Source organism: Corylus avellana, chromosome ca7 (genome assembly GCF_901000735.1).
Source record: "Corylus avellana chromosome ca7, CavTom2PMs-1.0".
Taxonomy (NCBI): Eukaryota; Viridiplantae; Streptophyta; class Magnoliopsida; order Fagales; family Betulaceae; genus Corylus; species Corylus avellana.
Window position 1 is genome coordinate 1,634,089 of NC_081547.1, and position 19,286 is coordinate 1,653,374.

Consider the following 19,286-nt stretch of genomic DNA (forward strand, 5'->3'; position numbering starts at 1 on the left):
TTTAGCTTGAATAAAGTGGTAAATAACAAAGTAATACAAAAAAAAAAAGAAAAAAAAAAAAGACGTCACTTGCACGTCAGACAAGTCACAAGAGACGGTCGAACAACCTTTAGCCTTAAAGAGTGATTGGGTGGGGCGCCGAAATCCGAATCACTATTTTTGGTCAAATTCAAAATTTGAAGAAAAAAAATAAAAAAATAAAAAAATAGGAGAAGTTTAGCGCCTTATTTTCATGCATGGTGCAACAACTATGCGCACGAGAAAGAGGATTTATAAATGTTGGGGCTAGTCGGGCGACACTTAAAACACACTGGTCGTTAAAAAAAAAGAGAAAAAAAAAAAAGTACCGAGATTCCCACTCCAAAACAGAACAGTGTTCTTCTTTCCTGTCCTTTTCCTTCTCCAACCTTTACTCACACTTTCCCAAATACAAACACACATTTTCCTCCTTCCCAAACTGAACACCCCACCACTTGCCCCGGATTTGGATTTCCCAGGGAATTTGTCTTCTCCTTCCGATTCCTTCTCTCTTCCTCCACTCCACCAGGTATGCATAATCAAACTCAAACCCTTTCCCCAAATTCCCTCACAATTCTCACTTCTCTTCGTTTCCAAGCAAACTTTAATTCCATACACTTTCAACCGTTCACGCTTAACCTGCTTTCATTTCTTTATTCTCTATACACAATGACCAGAAACTGGTGTATTTGAGGAACTCTTGTTTTCCTTTTCAGTTTTGAGCTGAAGATAGTTAGGTTCACAGCTTACGCTTCAGTTGATTATAGTTTATTATTAGGGATTGGAATTTAAGGTTGGCGTTGAAATTAGGGTTTTAAGTTAGTTTGGCGACAATGTCTCCTCTTCAAACATCGGAGGCCGATGATGGTGCCGATTACTCGTTTGCCGTGGAATACAGTGGCCCACCGGTGGGTTACGATCTCCCCCGTGCCGTTCCGATCAACGTTGAACGGATTCCGGTGGCGGCGGTGGTCGGCCAGGTCTCCTTGTCCGATAAACTGTCGTTGCCGGTTGTGCAACCGCTGTTAGCTCTGGATCCTCGGAGCAAAAAGTTCTCCAAAGAGCTAAAAACGTTGGGCCCTGAGTCTAATACAACGGTTTCTCCGACTTCGGTGATTGCGTTCGAACGGAGTAATGAGAGTGGTTGTGATTGCAAAGAGGTAGAGTTAGTTTCTGAAGCAACTGTGTCTCCGACTTCTGTTATTGCCTTTGAGGAGAGAGAGGCGGGCAATCATGGGTGTCTTATGTCGGGTGAGCTGAGTAGCTCATTTTCGAATGGGCATTATGGGTCTGGTGAATTATCCGATGTGGCTAACAGCTCCAGGGCATTGGGGTTGTCGTCTATTAGTCATGAGCGTTCGCAAGAGTTACTAGGTGGAGGTGGGAGCTCAAGCACGATAGAGTTTTCCGATAGTTTCGATAAGTCGCTAGGGAGCTCAATGGCGTTGAGGGTTTCAAATGGTGGGAAGGAGAGTTTAGACTCTACTAACGACTTGAATCAAGCGGATTGGGCGTCGAATGAGTCAGTCTTGAGTATGGATTACCCGTCATCTCGAGTTTCTTCTATTAAGGCAGTGGATTGTAATAATGAATCGACTTATGATGTTAGACGGCCGCCTGTTGTAACTTTTCGTGATGTTGAGTCTGATGGTGCTTTTGATGAGGAATATACTCAGGATGAGCCTGAGACTATGCCTGCAAAGAGAGTGCCCCTAACTAAAGGGAAGAAGGGATCGTGCTATCGATGCTTTAAGGGAAACAGGTTCACTGAAAAGGAGGTTTGCGTTGTTTGTGATGCAAAGTATTGTAGTAATTGTGTGCTTAGAGCTATGGGATCCATGCCAGAAGGTAGGAAATGTGTTACTTGCATTGGATTCCCTATTGATGAGTCAAAACGAGGAAATTTGGGGAAGTGCTCTCGGATGCTTAAGCGTCTGCTTAATGACTTGGAGGTTCAACAGATAATGAGGGCTGAGAAGTTGTGTGAAGTAAATCAGCTACCACCAGAGTATGTTTGTGTGAACGGAAAACCTCTTTCTCATGAGGAGCTGGTTATATTGCAAGCCTGCCCAAACCCACCAAAGAAGGTCAAACCAGGGAACTATTGGTATGATAAAGTATCTGGTCTTTGGGGAAAGGTGAATGTGGTATCCTTACACATTTTCTGTTACTTAAGTTTCTTGCATTGTTATGGAATGTGATCTTTCTGTTTGAATTTAACAGGAAGGACAGAAGCCTTCAAAGATTATTAGTCCCCACCTGAATGTCGGGGGTCCCATTAAGCCAGATGCTAGCAATGGAAACACTCAAGTTTTTATAAATGGTCGGGAGATTACTAAAGTTGAGCTTCGGATGTTACAGGTTGAAGTTTCTAGACGTTCAGAAATATTGTTGGAACTGGTTGACATACAGGGATATTTAAGTTCATTTTGTTGAATGTTGCAGTTGGCAGGCGTTCAGTGTGCTGGTAACCCACACTTTTGGGTGAATGACGATGGGTCATACCAAGAAGAGGGACAGAAGAACACAAGAGGGTATGTTTGGGGCAAGGTATGGTTTCTTTGTGACCACGTGTTTCTGCCCTGTGTTCTTTATCCAATTTACCTTTCCTTGACAACCCAATTTTTTATGTTACTTTACAGGCTGGAACGAAGCTTGTTTGTGCTCTCTTGTCACTGCCTGTTCCTTCTAAAGTTTCAAATTCTTGCGGAGAACAAATAAGGAATCTGGTTAACAGAACTGTCCCTGACTACCTTGAGCAGAGAACACTTCAGAAGCTTCTCTTAGTTGGATATAATGGATCTGGGGCGAGTACTATATTTAAGCAGGTGATATGTTAGTGGTGTAATTAATTCCCTGAACCTATGATGGTTACTGCTTTTTTTATGTGAAAATGATCAACTCTGACAGTATAAATGCCATATAGGTCAGGCATCTGTATTCCCTTCTGTTGGAAGACATCCAATTGTTGAAGAAATAGATCTAAGTTTATCGAAGTAATCCACTTCTATCACATAGACTGGATATGAAGGAGATTTTAGATAGGGGTCTAAACATTTGAGAGTAATGCCATTATAGTATTTTTCTGGTTTTTATGTTCTAATCAGATTTAGTTGGTGGATCCTACGATAATCATACTAATTTTAGGGAAACTTATGTGGGTCATGTGTTTACTATCTCTCTCATAGTGGTGCATTTAAATTCCTCCTTTTCCTATTTTTTTTTTTAGAAGAACAGATTTTGACTTTTGCTTAAAGTTAGCATGTCATATTATACGAGTAAAGCATAGCTTGCAGGTTGTTAGATTATCATTCTTGAATATGTATTCTAAAATTTTGAAGAACTTGGCTTCAAAGTAAAGGAAACGTCTTCGTAATTTATGTAAAAAAATAAAATTGCATGCATTAGATACATTCTTTTTTTTTTGATAAGTAATAATGATATAAAAAACGCAGAGGGGCGCAACCCACATACACGGGAAGTATAAAAGAGAGCGCCATTCATTAGATACATTCAATTTGAAGAGTTCTGGAATTTGGAATCTTAGTGATTTCCAGTTTTGGCACTTTGATGCTTTATCCATTTTGGTTGCATAAGCTTGTTTCCTGTATGCATCCACTGTGGTATAACCCAATGGCATTCATCTTTATTAATAGTGTACATGCCTAAACATCTTCTACTCCCTTTCTCTCTCTTAAGTAGTAACATGTTGGTGGTTTGGTATTCATATCATTAGGTGCGTGAATCAAAGGCATCACTTTTGTTTGGATTGTCCCAAGGCTAGAAAGGAAGAGGTTTACGATAGATAGACTAGCAACATAAACCTTAACTTGGCACTTTATGAACTTTAATCCTGAAAATGATGAACAGAAGATATATAAAGCCAAGTAATTGAAAAGGATTCATGTTATTGAACCCAAACATTTGGGATTTAAGATCTGGTTCCCTTTTCTTTAATTCTATAAAGGAATTAACGCTGGCATAAGTTGCCAATATGCTGTAGCTTAAAGGGCACTTCCTCCCTCATAAGAATGGATAGAGGTTGAGGTTGTGGATTAGAGGCCCGTTGAGTGCATGTATGACTTTCAACTGAAAAATGCTGCCTAAAGCCTTGTTCTAATTCATCATAATTTTTCTAGTAGCTTATATTTGGTTTTTATATGCATGTTTCAGGCCAAGATTCTTTATAAAGACATCCCTTTTTCCGAGGAAGAGCGGGATAATATTAAGTTGAAGATCCAGAGCAATGTATATGGCTATCTTGGAATACTCCTCGAGGGTCGTGAGCATTTTGAAGAAGACAGCCTGGATGAGTTGAAGAAAAAACATTCTTCTAGTATAATTGACCCCTCAGGTATGAGTTTAAATCAATTCTCATTTTCCCTTCATGCCTTTGGTTTGTGCATGCATTTATCATGGATATTACATGGTTTCTCCATTTGTGGGGTTAAGGACTTGTAATGATTGTAAGTTACTGTACTCCAAGTATTTTCCCCCCACTTGTTATAGATTTAGCCTTAAATGGAACAAGTTCTTCAAAATAGAAATCAATCTGTTACATATTGATCTCTTAGTATATTTTCAGATTTAGAGGATGCTTTGTTATATTAGCACTCTTTCTTTATATAATACTTTGAACTTCATACAAGTTAAAAATTTGACATTGAGCAGTAGCTTTTGTTTGGATCTGTGACTCTTGTATTAGTTGTACCCTAAAGCCAAGAATATATTTATCTTGCTTCATATTCTAATTGCTTTTTTACTTGGCATAAACTAAATAAGTCTGGTTGCTTTAAATTCTACTTGTTGGCATGGTAAGTGGGTTTATGGCAAAAGCATCAAGTTTTCATTTAATTAACAACTAATGGTGTATGATTTTATCTTTCATTTTCAATTAGTACTAAATTATATATACCTGTACAGGGGACATTGATGATTGTTTATATGAGAACTTAAATGAACAATTTAGGACGGGGTGCATCTATGCTGCTTGTCATCATGATTCGTATGTAAATATCTAAAAAGCTTGTTGGAATAAAACATGGGAGTATTGATTTCAATAAAAGGACTGAATTTGTTTCTTCCTTAGTCAAGTTGGTTTGAGGAGCATATTAACTGGATGATGGGCACTGATCTGCAAACATGCAAGAAAATTAGATTCAGCAGGACCATATAGACTTTGATATGTTGATTGTATAACGTTTTCTGGTTGACAACAGGGAGCACTGATGCCAATGATGGCAAGACTATTTATTCCATTGGCCCAAGGCTGAAAGCTTTCTCCGATTGGCTTCTCAAAACTATGGTGTCAGGCAATTTGGAAGCTATCTTTCCAGCTGCTACTCGTGAATATGCTCCGTTGGTTGAGGAGTTATGGAATGATTCAGCCATTCGGGCCTCATACAATCGGAGAAATGAATTAGAAATGCTACCAACTGTTGCTAGTTATTTCTTAGAGCGGGTAAGATGGTGCTGCACACTCCTCTGTTGGGTCAAATTTATTAAAGCATGAAAACTTTTGGTTAACAATTATGCTTCAGTCATAACTTGCTTTAAAATTAAATATGGGAAGTTCTGTGGGTGAACTTTTGCTGCTAGGTAAAATGGATATCATTTACACTACCCATAAGCACCCATAAGCACCCATAAGCATTAGCTTGAAAATCAGGTAATTGAAGGTTCACAAGATGTTTTCTAGAGTATATAACTTGTTTCAGAGATAACTGAGATGAGACGATTGTTGCAAGTTCAGCTCATTTAGAAATATGGACTATCAAGTACTTTGTCCTGAGGCTGATTGAGCTTCTAATGGTTGAAGCTTAAATTGGTATTAGTTACCCCTATTATGAGCCTTCTGCCTAACTGTCCAGCAATCTCAGTCGGGATCATACTTGTACTGATGCATTGTTCTTTGAGCAAAGTTTTATCTTGTGTTCTTGTTTTCATGCCAACTATGAAATGCTGATGGAATTCTTTTTTTGTTTTTTGGTCTATTTAGGCCGTTAATATATTGAGAACAGACTATGAGCCGTCAAATTCAGATATCCTATATGCTGAGGGTGTTACTTCATCGAATGGGCTTGCTAGTGTGGACTTTTCATTTTCCCAGTCAGCACCTGATGATGACATTGATGCTGCTGATCAGCAAGATTCTTTGCTTAGGTAGGTGCCAATGTTCATTGCATGTTTGTGGGAGGAATGCCTTAGTTCTTTGGTGCCTCAAAGTTGGGAAACTGCAAGAATGACTGTTCCCCGTTAAATTGAGTGCATATCACTACATTATTAGATATCATGTAACCATGCAGTGCGAATATAATCTTGATCCTTTCAAACTCAATCTAGTATGCAGTATAGGAAATTCTGCCTTTCAATGCCCTAATCAATGTTAAAATTAACTGGTGTATATTAATCATTAATTATGAACTAGTCGTTGTTCTATTAGATAGTATCAATCATCAGACCATCCTACTCTGGGTTCTTTAATTTGACCTATTGACTGTTGTTAGCCTACACCTCAATATCTCTTTTCAGTTAGTGCTATTCACAGGCGGACATGTGTAAAGTGATATATTATCAACTACATGGTCCCTTAAATTTCTACATAGAACGAAGGGGCAAAGTTATACCGTTTACATTCAATTTTTTCTGTGCTTGAATATTAGGTCTAGTTTATTTTCCCCCAAAATGATAATACTTGTTACATCATCACTGCATAGAGAGACCTTATTACCAAGGCCATCTTGCTTTGGCACGTTAATAATGTTGGAAGAATTAGAGAAAAGCACTTCCTGTGCTATTGACCAGCCTGAATTCTGTGTGTTATATTGCTTAGGTTGCTCTTAATTTCCTACAAAATTTGATCGGGTGACTACTTTTCATTCCTAATGGTCACTGTGAAAATGGTTTGTCTTTCTTTTTTATCCATAACATTATTTGTGGTCGGTTCTTAGGTACCAGCTAATTAGAGTACATTCAAGAGGCTTAGGAGAAAACTGCAAGTGGTTGGAGATGTTTGAAGATGTTGGAATGGTCATCTTCTGTGTTTCCCTTGGTGATTATGACCAGTTTTCTGTTGATGAGAATGGTTATATCACTAACAAGATGATGCAGAGCAGAAAATTGTTTGAAAATATTGTGACTCATCCAACATTTGATCAGATGGACTTCCTTTTGATACTAAACAAATTTGATCTATTTGAGGAAAAGATAGAACGAGTACCATTGACTCAGTGTGACTGGTTTGATGATTTTCATCCAGTTATCAGCCGGCATCGCTCCAACAGCAGCAGCAACAGCAACAATATCAATAATAGCCCCTCGCTGGGTCAGTTGGCATTCCACTACATTGCAGTGAAGTTCAAGAGACTTTATTCTTCTCTCACTGGGCAGAAGTTGTATGTTTCTCTGGTGAAAGGGTTGGAGCCTGATAGTGTTGATACATCTCTTAAATATGCAAGAGAGATTCTGAAGTGGGATGACGAGAGGGCCAATTTTAGCTTGAGTGAGTATTCGATTTATAGCACCGAGGCCAGCTCCTTCTCTCATTGATGTCCAGTTCAGAGAAGGCTTGTAAATGGGTTATCTTCCTGTTTGACATTTTTCTTGCCAGTGTACATATAATGGCAAGTAACTGGACAAGAGAAGATTGCTTCCTTGCCGGGGGGCTGTTGCTGCTTCAGGAGATTGGCATGACCATTTTGGTAGTGAGAATCTGAATCTCTTGCAGCAAATGGTGCACACGTAGCTCATTGCCACACAAATTGCATGAAGTGTTCGATTTATCATGTCATTATATGGTGAAGCAATCATTTGATGTGTTTTTGTACGATGGATATGTAGCCGTGCCATCTTTGAACATGATTTGAAATATTCATTTGTAATAGAGAAGATGAAATGCGACAGGTATATGTAGCATTGTAGCAAACCCTATGATCTTTCCTATAATATTACCATTTTGTACAGAAGCAACATATATGTGAATGTGAGAAGATGTAGGTTCGCAATTACTGGCTTAGCTGCTTAACTGAAAGGTACAACGTACTCCTGTTCACTCGGCAATGGTGTTGTGGAATTAGGGTTACCTTTTTTTTTTTTTTAGTTTTTAGTTTTTTTTTTTTAAATAATATTCACTTTAAGACTCGGACATTTTCCATGATAAAAATATGCTAAAGAAATCACACCATACATTTTATTCAACAAACCTAGGGTTTTATAGAGAAAAAACCCTTACAAGCTATAAAAGTAATTAGGGAAATATATCTCAAATTTTCTCCTAAGAAATCACACTTCCAAATTTTCTCCATTATTTGAAACCGAAGACACTCAAGATTTTAATTATAGAGTCCAGAATGAAGACGTGGAGTGATGAGAACTTCAAGTGGGGTGCTCTTCAAGTTTGTCAAACCAGAACTCTCAGTCAGATCAACGTCTTCATTCGATGGCTTAGCAACGTTAAAACCCTGTAAGAAGCTAGCAAGCGCCAAATGCACCATTTTAAGAGCCATTGAGATCCCGGGGCAACATCGCCTTCCTGAGCCAAAAGGAATGAGCTCAAAACTCTGCCCCCTCGGCTCTACGTCCTTATGGCTACTAAGAAATCTCTCAGGCTCAAAATCCTCAGGATTGGGCCACACACGCTCGTCACGGTGAACCTTCCACACATTCACCATTACGCGTGTGTTGGCCAGAATGTTATACCCACCTGAGAGGCTGCAATCTTCCAGTAGAGAACGTATTACGAATGGACTAGCCGGGTATAGGCGCAGTGTTTCCTTCACGATGGCTTGGAGATACACTAAATTTCTTATGTCCGACTCTTCCACGTGTCTACCCCTGCCCACGACTTTGTCCAGCTCCTCGTACGCCTTCTTCAGCGTGTGGCTATTATTCAGTAGTAAAGACACAGCCCATGTAAGAGTTATCATGGTGGTGTCACTTCCTGATAAAACTAGATTCTGCCCAAAAGAAAAAAGCATAGCATACCATAGCATGTAATTGATTGTTGTATATATAAAAAGAATCATGTTAAAATTAAGAACTTACCAAGCAAGTGGCCTTGGTTACGGTGTCAGCATCATAACCTGAAATCTTGGGATCTTCGAGGGTATTGAGCATCACATCCATGAAATCTTGCTCTTCTTCTTTCTTCCTTTCCGTCAACCTCTTGTGTTTATGCTCCTCCAGCCACCCTCCAAGCAGAGAATCCAATTCTTTGGCAGCTCTCTTCATCCTTTTCTCATACCCATTAATATCTAACCAACCGAGAAAAGGAAGTGCATCAGACAACACAAACACCCCAAACAGATAAAATATCTCCCTCATCACTTTTTGGACGCCACGTGCCGATTCTTCATCAACATCAGCATTACTCCCGAAGTATCGCTTCCCTCCCACCAGTCTTATAGCAACATTAAGCGTCAAGTCCCCAAACCATTCTTTCATATCCACAAGAGCTCCACTTTCTGCACTGCCTTTTCGAACCCACAATTTGTACGCTTCTTTCATCATGCTTTCCAACTCTGCAGCTTGTTTGTGCTTGAGCAGCTCAAGCCGATTATTCGACAAGAGCTCAATCGTAGCTATCTTGCGCACCTCACGCCAGTATGACCCATAAGGAGCAATGCCAAACATGGCATAGTTGTAGCCCAACAACTTTGAGGCAGCCATGCTTGGTCTGGTGGGTAAAACCTTGTCATGGACAGTGAAACACTCCCTCGCCATTTCCCAACTACTCAAGACCAGAGCTAGCTCTATGTGAACCCAGCCACAAAGTAAAGACTGGTCCGTACTTGTCAGCCATGGCGCCCAGTGTTTTGTGGGACAGTTGCCGGCCACCCAGGAGGTGCAAATGGCCGATAATAGGCAAAGCGCCACCAGCTTGGGGCGCATTGCAGGTCTTTTTCTTATTTGTAGTTCGGCTCTTGAAAAACAAGGCACAGACAAGCAGCGCAAAGAGTGTCAATAGGAATTGGATGAGAAGCTCCATTGGAGGTGACAGAGGTAGTAGCTGATTTACTGTGAAGTGGAGATCCTCCTCTTAGACCTTCATATATATATTGTCATAAAAAAAATCCCTCCCCATTTCATAAATTAAAGGACACAAAAATCATTACCTTGTAAACTTCCTCAAATAGATGATGACTCACTCAACATTTACTACCAGCTTATCCATTCACACTTTCCTGATCACTATAGAAGCTTCTCATAGTCTTACCTAGAACCCACTTAATCCTCATAATTATAGAACTGACCCATTCATTCAATTATTATTTTTATCATTATAAATGTTCCCTAGAATAATTAAGACATAATATAAGTCCCTTATTAATAACACATTAGGACCTATAAATTAGATTCCACCTATCAAATATTTACTCCTATAAATATTCGCATAATCAGGGCATCCAACAAGGCACAGACAAGCATCCAACCAGGATTTGAAAAACAAGGCACAGCCAAGCAGGGCAAAGAGGGTCAAGAGGAATTGGGTGAGAGGTTCCATCGGAGGTGACAGAGGCAGTAGCAGGATTGGATTTGAGTGATTAACTGTGGAGTGGAGTTCCTCCCCTTCAATCATAGCCATTTGAATGGTTCCTTCTTTAGTTCTTATGTTAGCTTAATTCAATTCCAAAATGAGGAGGTTACTATTTATGAGCTCAAACACTGATATAGAATGCTCAGAATCTAATCTCCACCGTTAATAATGTAGATTTATGTGTTATGAACGTCCCTGCAAAATTTAAGCTCAATCGGACCACAAACGCCCATCAATCGGAGCTGTTGATCAAGGCTGGACAACACTTCCAGAATGTTGTTTCACCCATTGCATGCCCTGTCCGGACAGGCCTTCCCCAGGTCCGGACCGCATTTTTAGAAACACTGTTTCTGCTCCGCAAAGCCCTGTCTGGACAGCCCATTAACCTGTCTAGACACCCTGTAAGTTTTATACCAAAAAACGTGAATTTTAAGTGAGTTAGATCTAGGGTTTTGTCGATGGTATATATACATCTTTATAGAGAGAGAGAGAGAGAGAGAGAGAGAGAGAGAGACGGATTTTCACCCCCAGAGAGTTCGTCGGAGGCTGTGCTAAGAGAGATCATATGTGGTGAGCGTTAAATTGAATCTCTTAGAGTTTTAGTTATTCTTTTGATAAATCTACGGTTGAGAAGTCTATTGGAAGGGTCCGGTAAAGAAGAATCACGTTGAAAAAAATTGTAAGTAAGGAGACGAGCTGTAGGCTTGTCGATCTTACAAAGCCAAGGTCTTGCAAAGGGTTGTAAGTGTTCCCAGTGTCTGTAATCTCTAGATAATTTTTTGATAGTGATTTCCTGGGTTTGGCTGCCTCGGACAAGTTTTACTTTTAGATCGGTTTCTAAAAGGTTTCATTTTTGTAACCAAAATATTTGTGTCTGCCTCTTTATTGCTTTATATATTTTGGGTGATTGAATTGTTTATTACTTCATAGTATTAATTCCGTATAAATTGTGATAAACAAGTTTTTGGAGTCGGCATAACGTTTTTCAGCAACAATCAAATCAAGTACAGTCTGACAAGAAAACACGTAATTAGAATTACTGTCTAACAAGAAAACATAACTAATGTTGCTAATCTTTATTTAGGAGTCGAGGAGGATTAGTTTCGGTGTAAGGATTTTATTCTCATGGCTGAAAAAATAAAAATTGAGAATATAGGCTACCTATGTATTAGATTGAATCTACTTATAGCAGATATATTCTATAATTAAAGTGTTGACATGGGCTAGTAAATGTTGAGTTATAGATAACACTTGATTGTAAAATTTTTATGTTTATCTCTATGATATTGTAACTTGATAACTTTGGCTACGATTTATATAGCTTTATACTTTTTCAAGAATGGATATGAAAACTCCCCTAACAAAAAAAGTTAATATCATAGGTAAAAAAAAATAATAATAAAAATAGAGATCTGGCTGATGGGAAGAATAATATTGAATATTGATGGTGTCTCCTTACGGCAAAAGCAAATAAATTCCAAGGAAGGCGAAAAACTGAGCGGCAAGAAGATGAAGCAGCATCATCATGCCCCATGGGCCTCAGCAATATCAGCGTAGTGGAGAGGCGCTTGGCTTTTTTACAGGATATATTGATGGCCTCGAAAGAGTCCAGGATCGAGACATGAAGTAATGAGAACTTCAGGTGGGGTTGACTTCAAGTCATATCCGCACTTCATTTCATGGCTTACAAACGTGAAATCCTATAAGAGCACTAACATCAGGTTTTTTTTTCAATTAGAGAATTTAATTTGTTTGTGTGTTTTTTGCATCACAGCCATTAGAAGATGATGAAGTTAGTTGGGTACAAAGAAGCAGAATCATGGAGCTTCACAAGTCAACACCTGTGAGAAGAAACCTATTGCTGTTCTGGGTATGTTCCAAACATTCAAGATTGGGTTCAATGGAAGATGAGATGGGCATTGATGGGTAGACAGTTCTAGAGGAAGATGAGATATTAAGACTGGTAGAAGCCGAGGAAGTACAAAAAAAAAAAAAAAAAAACAAACAAACAAACAAAACAAAACAGAGAAAGAGGCGTATTGGCGTATGTCCTTGTTAATAATGCCTTGATACCATGAAAGAAGTAGTACAGTAGTTTATGTTTTCCGCATTACAACCGTGATCTTTTACTTTAGATGATTTACCAACGTGATCCTTTAGTAGTTTAACTGGAGTAGAATTCTTCTTTGGTTGGCAATTGTCTTCAACATTGTCTCACTAAACAAGAGAGAGAAGCTGAGAAGAAAGCCTTTGTCCATTTGCTATTTTCCCTAGTTACTTATTAAAAATATTTTAATTTATTGTTAGTAGCTAGCTGCCGAAATGAATATGTGGAATTGAAACGATTGATTTCAATATTGTTTAAATATCTAATTCAAAGCAGAGTACACTCTATAAATAACGTACATGAAAAATAATTTAAAAAGCGTTACATGCATGGACCAAAAAAAAAAAAAAGGCCTAAAAAAGTAGCATTATTACTCTTATTGCTCTTATTGGCGATGGAACAAACACAAAAGCATAGGAACACGTAATTTAAATGCAGAAAGCTTAATTAAATATTAGAGTGATCATTTGTAGAGTTCAGCAGGAAGACGTGGAGTGATGCGAATTTCAAGTGGGGATTGCTTCAAGTTTGTCAAACCAACACTCTCAGTCATATCCACAAGCTCCTTTGATGGCCTAGAAACCTTGAAAGCCTGCAAGAAGCCAGCGAGCGACAAATGCACCATTTGTAGAGCAAATGAGACCCCAGCGCAAGATCTCCTTCCCGTCCCAAAAGCAAGGTACTCATAAGTGTTACCCCTCACGTCCATGTCCTTGTGGGTAGTAAAATATCTCTCCGGCCTGAACACATCGGGGTCCACCCATTTTGTCTCGTCCCGTTGAATTTTCCAGACGTTCACCATCACCCTCGTGTTGGCCGGAATGAAGTAGCCACCGGAGAGGGTGCAGTCTTCCAGTAGAGCACGATGCACGAGTGGACTGGCTGGGTATAGGCGCAGTGCTTCCTTGACTACGGCTTGGAGATAAACTAAATTTTTTATGTCAGAATCGTCAACGTGTCTATCATTGCCAACCACTCTCTCCAGCTCTTCATACGTCTTCTTCAGCGCTTCGTCACTATTCATTAGACAGGACAAAGCCCATACAAGAGTTACCATGGTCGTGTCACTTCCTGCTAAAATTAGATTCTGCCAAAAAAAAAAAAAAAAAAGAGCTCGATTGTCAGTCAATACACAAAACAAAATAGCCCCAATAATTTATTTTTCTTCAAAAATAAATAAATAAATTGGTTACCCATATGCAGCCTAAGCAACCACTTGGTATAGATATTTCTTAAAAAAAACACTATTTGTTGTGGGTGTATACGTTTCCTTGATAAGGCTTAATTAAATAGGATATTTTCATGCCGACACAGAAATGTACAAAGTAGCAAGTTCTTATCTTAAATTGAGTCAATTCTATAGGCAATATTATAATATTATATGTTAAAATATTAATTTAATTTAACATAATATCAAAATAAAAGCTTGAATACGAAGAAAATCATTAAAATATTAATTAAATAATTTAATTTAATTTTAAACTTTCAAGATCACTTATCATTGAACATTGTATATGACACTTGTAATTAATATTGATATCAAATTAGAAAAAAAAAAAAATATTGATAGCACGATATGAACCAACTTTAAAATTAGTCTTCAAAAAAAATAATAATAATTAAAAGTTTTTACAATTACTTAGAAAATAATAATTATAAGACCTTAAAAAGATAAGAATAGATAAGATAAGAGTGAAAATTTTACCAAGCAAGTGGCCTTGGTGATGGTGTCGGCGTCGAATTTAGAAATCTTGGCATCTTCGACGGTGTTGAGCATGACATCCATAAAATCTTGATCTTCTTCAGACCGCTTGCCCTCCGTCAACCTCCTCTGTTTATGCTCCTCCAGCCACGATGAAATGAGGCGATCCAATTCTTTGGCAGCTCGCTTCATCCTGTTCTCATACCCATTCGTATCCAACCAACCGAAAAGAGGAAGTGCATCAGACAACACAAACACCCCAAACAGATAAATCACCTCCCTCATCACTTTTTGAACCCGATTCGCCGATTCTTCATCCACATCGGCGTTAGTCCCAAAGTATCGCTTCCCTCCCACCATTCTAATAGCAATATTAAGCGTCAAGTTCCCATACCATTGCTTCATGTCCACAACAGTTCCACTTTCTGCGCCCCCTTTACGACCGCACACTTTGTACAGTTCTTTCATCATACTGTCCACCTCTGCAGCTGGTTTGTGCTTCAGCAGGTCAAGTCGGTGATTCGACAACAGCTCAATTGTGGCTATCTTGCGCATTTTACGCCAGTACTCCCCATACCCGGTCAACCCAAACATAGCACAGTTATAGCCCAACAACCTCGCCGCCGCCACACTTGGCCTGGTCGAGAAGGCCTTGTCGTGGACAGTGAAGCACTCTTTCGCAACTTCCCAACTGTTGATAACCAGATATCTGTAGGAACCCAGCTTTATTGTATAGACTGGTCCGTACTTGTCGGCCATGTTGCTAAACACTTTGTGGGCAAGTGTCCGGCCACCTAGGAGGTGCAGATGGCCGATGATTGGCAGAGTGCCACCGGCTGCAGGCGCAGTGCAGGCCTTTTTCTTAGGACCGGCTCGGCTCTTGAAAATCAAGGCACAGACAAGCAGGACAGAGAGGGTCAAGATAAATTGGGTGAGAGGCTCCATTGGAGGTGAGTCCTCAGAGGTAGTAGCTAGCAGGATTGGATTTGAGTGATGAAGTGTGGAGTGGAGTTCCTCTTAGAGCTTCATATATATAATACAAAAAAAAAAATTTATCTTGGTTGATTTTTTTTCTTTGAAACTTGAGCTTAATAATATATAGCCTGCCTTTTGAGACCAACTACCTCCCCAATATTCTACAAAGACTACAATTGCCCAATACCACGTTAGGGGACAAAACAAAAGAAAAAAAAAATTAAGGGGACAAAAAAATATATATTTTAAGGAGTTTAAAAAAAAAAAAAATAGGAGTGGGCGATGGCGTGGGTCAGCATACGATGATTGTCAAAGGGTGATTTGTCATTTTGCTTGGAAGCCCTCAACTTGGACCGCCCTCGATTGGTTGGTAGGTGTCGCTTTAGCAAGCCGTCGACTTTGACTCTAACGCCAGTGGGAGACTGGAGTTGTCTTTCAATGGCTGGAATTCGGTTTTCAAAAGCAAAAATGAATATATCCCATTTGGTCAAAGAAAGGTGTTAATTATTTGTTTGCAGAACACAAAGAAATGTGTTTCACCCTTCATGTTAGTGTGAAAACTGCTCGTCTTAAATAGTTTTTTTCCCACCCACCGCATGCCTCTTTGTTCAACGGAATCGATTGAGAGGATCCTCATACTCGTTCAACAGACCATTTTCTTATTATTTTTAGCAGTTTCACCAAATTTTACTCATCAAAATAACTAAAAATATATATTTTTTCTATTTTAACGGTTTACTTTTCTAGAACATCTCAACTATTTTACTATTTTAATAATCTACTTTTACTATTCAATTTAAATATTCTTTTTCAATAATTTGTTTTTTTTTTTTTTTTAACTATTAAAGGAGGAGAAAGAAAAAAAGAAAAAAGAAAAACCATTTTTTTATTCATTTGGTGAGTATTATTCCCTCACTTTTTTTTTTTTAGGTCAATTGGTGAGGCTGAAAATGAAGGTTTTAAGACTTTTCACTAAATTGACTCATCAAACTAACCAAAAAATAGTTTTAGTAAGGCTGTAAATAGTGCTATAACTGTAGCAAACTAATGAATCAGTTCAGACAACGACCATGATTTTTGGTTTTATTTTTCTATATATAATGAATAGTTAAAAAGAGAAAAAAGTGATAGAAAATGAGACAAATGTTACGTATTATATTTTTATTTCATAATTGTCGCATAATATTTAACATGCAAGTATTAACTAATTCTCCGATTAATCTTTTAAAAAAAAAATTAAGGGTTGATTATAGCTGTAGAATAATTGTGAGCTAAAAAAAAAAAAATTCTTTTGGCATTATACTTAAAATTAATATATAAAATAATTATTTATATATTGATACCTGCTACAAGCCTGCAACTGGTAGACGTTGACTGAATCATATATATATATATATAATCATAATATATTCCTGTCTTATGTGGTAATCCTTATCTGGAGGAGAGATTTTTTAATGTAACAGTCATCATGGTTACACATGATTCTATTATTGAGTTATTTAAAAAAAATAATTGATGAAGGTCTGTCTTGTTTGGCGATCGCCTAGAGAAAGGACATAAGATTTTTTTTTAAAAGACGAGGAAAACTTGTATCTTTTATAGATAAGATTACCGGGAGGTTTTATCTGCTTGATCAGGCCATAAAAATAATCAAAAAAAAAAAACCCACGTCTTAGGAATGCTTGGCATGGGGTCGTTTTGACAAAACCATTTCATTGAGGCATCATTTTAATAGTAAAACAACAATTCTCAAAAAGAGAAATCGTTCGTTAAAGTCTCATCTGTATGTCCACCTATACTTTTACATAAAACACATTTATTGCATTGTAAGAGCATTTCTAGCAACCCCACCAAATATTACTCGCCAAAATAATCAAAAATACTTTTTTTTTTTTTTTTTTTTTTTTTTTTTTAACAACTCATATTTTTAGAACACCCACAACAGTCTCATTATTTTAACAATCCACTTTCAATATCTCATTTAAATATTATTTTTCAAATATTTGTTTATTTTTTTCTCTAACTTTTACATTTTTGAATGTTTGTATTTTCTTAATGGTCTATTTTAAGAATATTTGTTTTATTTAATGTTTTTAAAAATTTGAAATTTTCTGATAATATTCTTTCTCGAACGGTAATTTGTGGGGGCGAAATGGCGGAGGGAAATGGGCTAAATGCTGAATGGGTGAGAGAAAAGAAAAGAGAAGGGAGAGAGGCCTGAAAAAAAAAAAAAAAAAGAAAAAGAAATGAAAGATAGTGAGGATTGTTAACTCACCATTTTATTTTGGTTAAAATTGCGAGTATAAAAAATGAAAATTTAAGCCACTTTTATTAAATTGTCTCACCGAAATAATCAAAAAAATAATTTTCATGAGGCTGCTAATAGTGCTCTAAATAGTAAATTTTTAGAGGTCAACGTACAAGTAGGTAGACCAGTTAATTAATTACTATTAATCGCATAATCATTTTGGTGGGGGGTCCGAGACGATTAAATACTCTTACATAATAATAATAATAATATAGCACAAGTTGGTCGTAGCTATATATGCTATACTATTGGTGGGAAGAATCAACTATCAGGAATAAAACTATATAACCACCTACTGACCTACCCACATATATTATATATTTTAAATATAATTAACAATAATAATATAGCCCATGATGCTCGTATGCTATATTATTGGTAGGAGATGCAGAGTTTTCACGACAAAAATGGTTGACATACAATAATTAAAGCCAATTGGTGCCCATCTCTTATGACTCATAGATGAAGAGCAGCGCTTTGGGAAGTCTCCGTGGTGTGTCTGAACCAACTAACAAGAGAAGCTTTCAAGGGGCTCCGTCTTACTACACCATACGGCATACAATACAAGTTAAGAAACGAATATTGTTAATAATTGTCACAGAGGAATCTTAAGCAACGGAACTTATGTTTTACTTTGGTTTTTAAATAAGTTTCTTCGTCAGGCAGCTGGCAAATTAATCATCGTTGTTATATCAAACCATAAATTAGCAGGTATTATGTGACTCTCATTTAGCGCGTCATGTTTCATGTAACACATTTACTTTAAATTATAAATACATCGTAAATAAAATAAAATAAAATAAAGGAGTGGGAAGAAACTGCCCCTCACACGAGAGGGGCAATCTCCTCTTGGTGAAGGGGGGTTGTCCCTCACGGAATATGGGTGGCCACCCCTCCATGCAAGGAGGTTGCCTCTCACATGAGAGGGCCACCATCCTTCTTCTCTGGTAAGGAATGGCTCTCTTCACAAGATGAGTGGGGGATTGGAGAGGGCTAGCCGACTACCTCTATAACATTTCATATTTTATATTTCAATTGAATTTTAGATGAGCCTAATGAATTGGAATAGAGTGTGCATGTCCAACTATTTGAGATTTTTTTTTTTTTAAATATATAAAAATGGATCATAACTTAGGAACCCGTAAGTCCTAAAAGTTTGAATTTTAAAATTTATGTAGAAAATAGCATGTTGTATAATGGTTCAGGGTTGGTGTGGACTGTGGAACAAGGAGGGGACTTTTGACTCCCCCAAAGTCGGCCATGCATGGATTTTTATTGAATTAATTTTCAAAGAAAATTTTCAATTTCGAAAGTCCAAACCAGACAAAAACAAGTTACTTAAAAGAAAATTTGACTTGCCGTTATAGGGTTTCCAAAAATTTGAAAAGTCTACTTTATGTCCTTGCTTGTCTGACACGATAGGGAAGCTCTGCAAACTAAGTACTAAGTAGCTGGGTTTGACAAATCTCTCTCGTAAATTCAGATTTTCTCTTCAAAATTTAAAATGTGTTTTTTAGATTTTAGTCCCAATTGAGTCGAGTCTAAGAGGATTTAAAGTATTGGGTATGACTTAGTCTAAGCCCATGCATAAAGGGCCCTGGGTACGTGAGTGGTTTCCAAGTGGGCCAATCCCAATCCATTC

At 37.8% G+C, this 19,286-nt stretch overlaps 2 protein-coding genes and 1 pseudogene across 2 annotated transcripts; 1 reads left to right on the forward strand and 2 right to left on the reverse strand.

The window, feature by feature from the left end:
* Window positions 1–358: 358 nt before the first annotated feature.
* Window positions 359–7,982, forward strand: LOC132186234 (extra-large guanine nucleotide-binding protein 1). The gene is made up of 8 exons (XM_059600094.1): window positions 359–2,156; window positions 2,242–2,379; window positions 2,464–2,568; window positions 2,661–2,846; window positions 4,192–4,372; window positions 5,238–5,479; window positions 6,017–6,180; window positions 6,969–7,982. Exons 1-8 carry the CDS (start codon window positions 852–854, stop codon window positions 7,564–7,566), a joined length of 2,919 nt encoding a protein of 972 aa, XP_059456077.1. The 5' UTR covers window positions 359–851; the 3' UTR covers window positions 7,567–7,982.
* A 259-nt stretch (window positions 7,983–8,241) lies between these two features.
* LOC132188497 (cytochrome P450 CYP82D47-like) lies at window positions 8,242–10,003 on the reverse strand (annotated as a pseudogene).
* Window positions 10,004–13,013: 3,010 nt separating this feature from the next.
* Window positions 13,014–15,406, reverse strand: LOC132188228 (cytochrome P450 CYP82D47-like). The gene is made up of 2 exons (XM_059602637.1): window positions 14,365–15,406; window positions 13,014–13,746 (listed from the first exon to the last, which is right to left on the reverse strand). The coding sequence occupies exons 1-2, from the start codon at window positions 15,304–15,306 to the stop codon at window positions 13,123–13,125; spliced, it is 1,566 nt and encodes a 521-aa protein (XP_059458620.1). The 5' UTR covers window positions 15,307–15,406; the 3' UTR covers window positions 13,014–13,122.
* Between the last annotated feature and the right edge of the window lie 3,880 nt (window positions 15,407–19,286).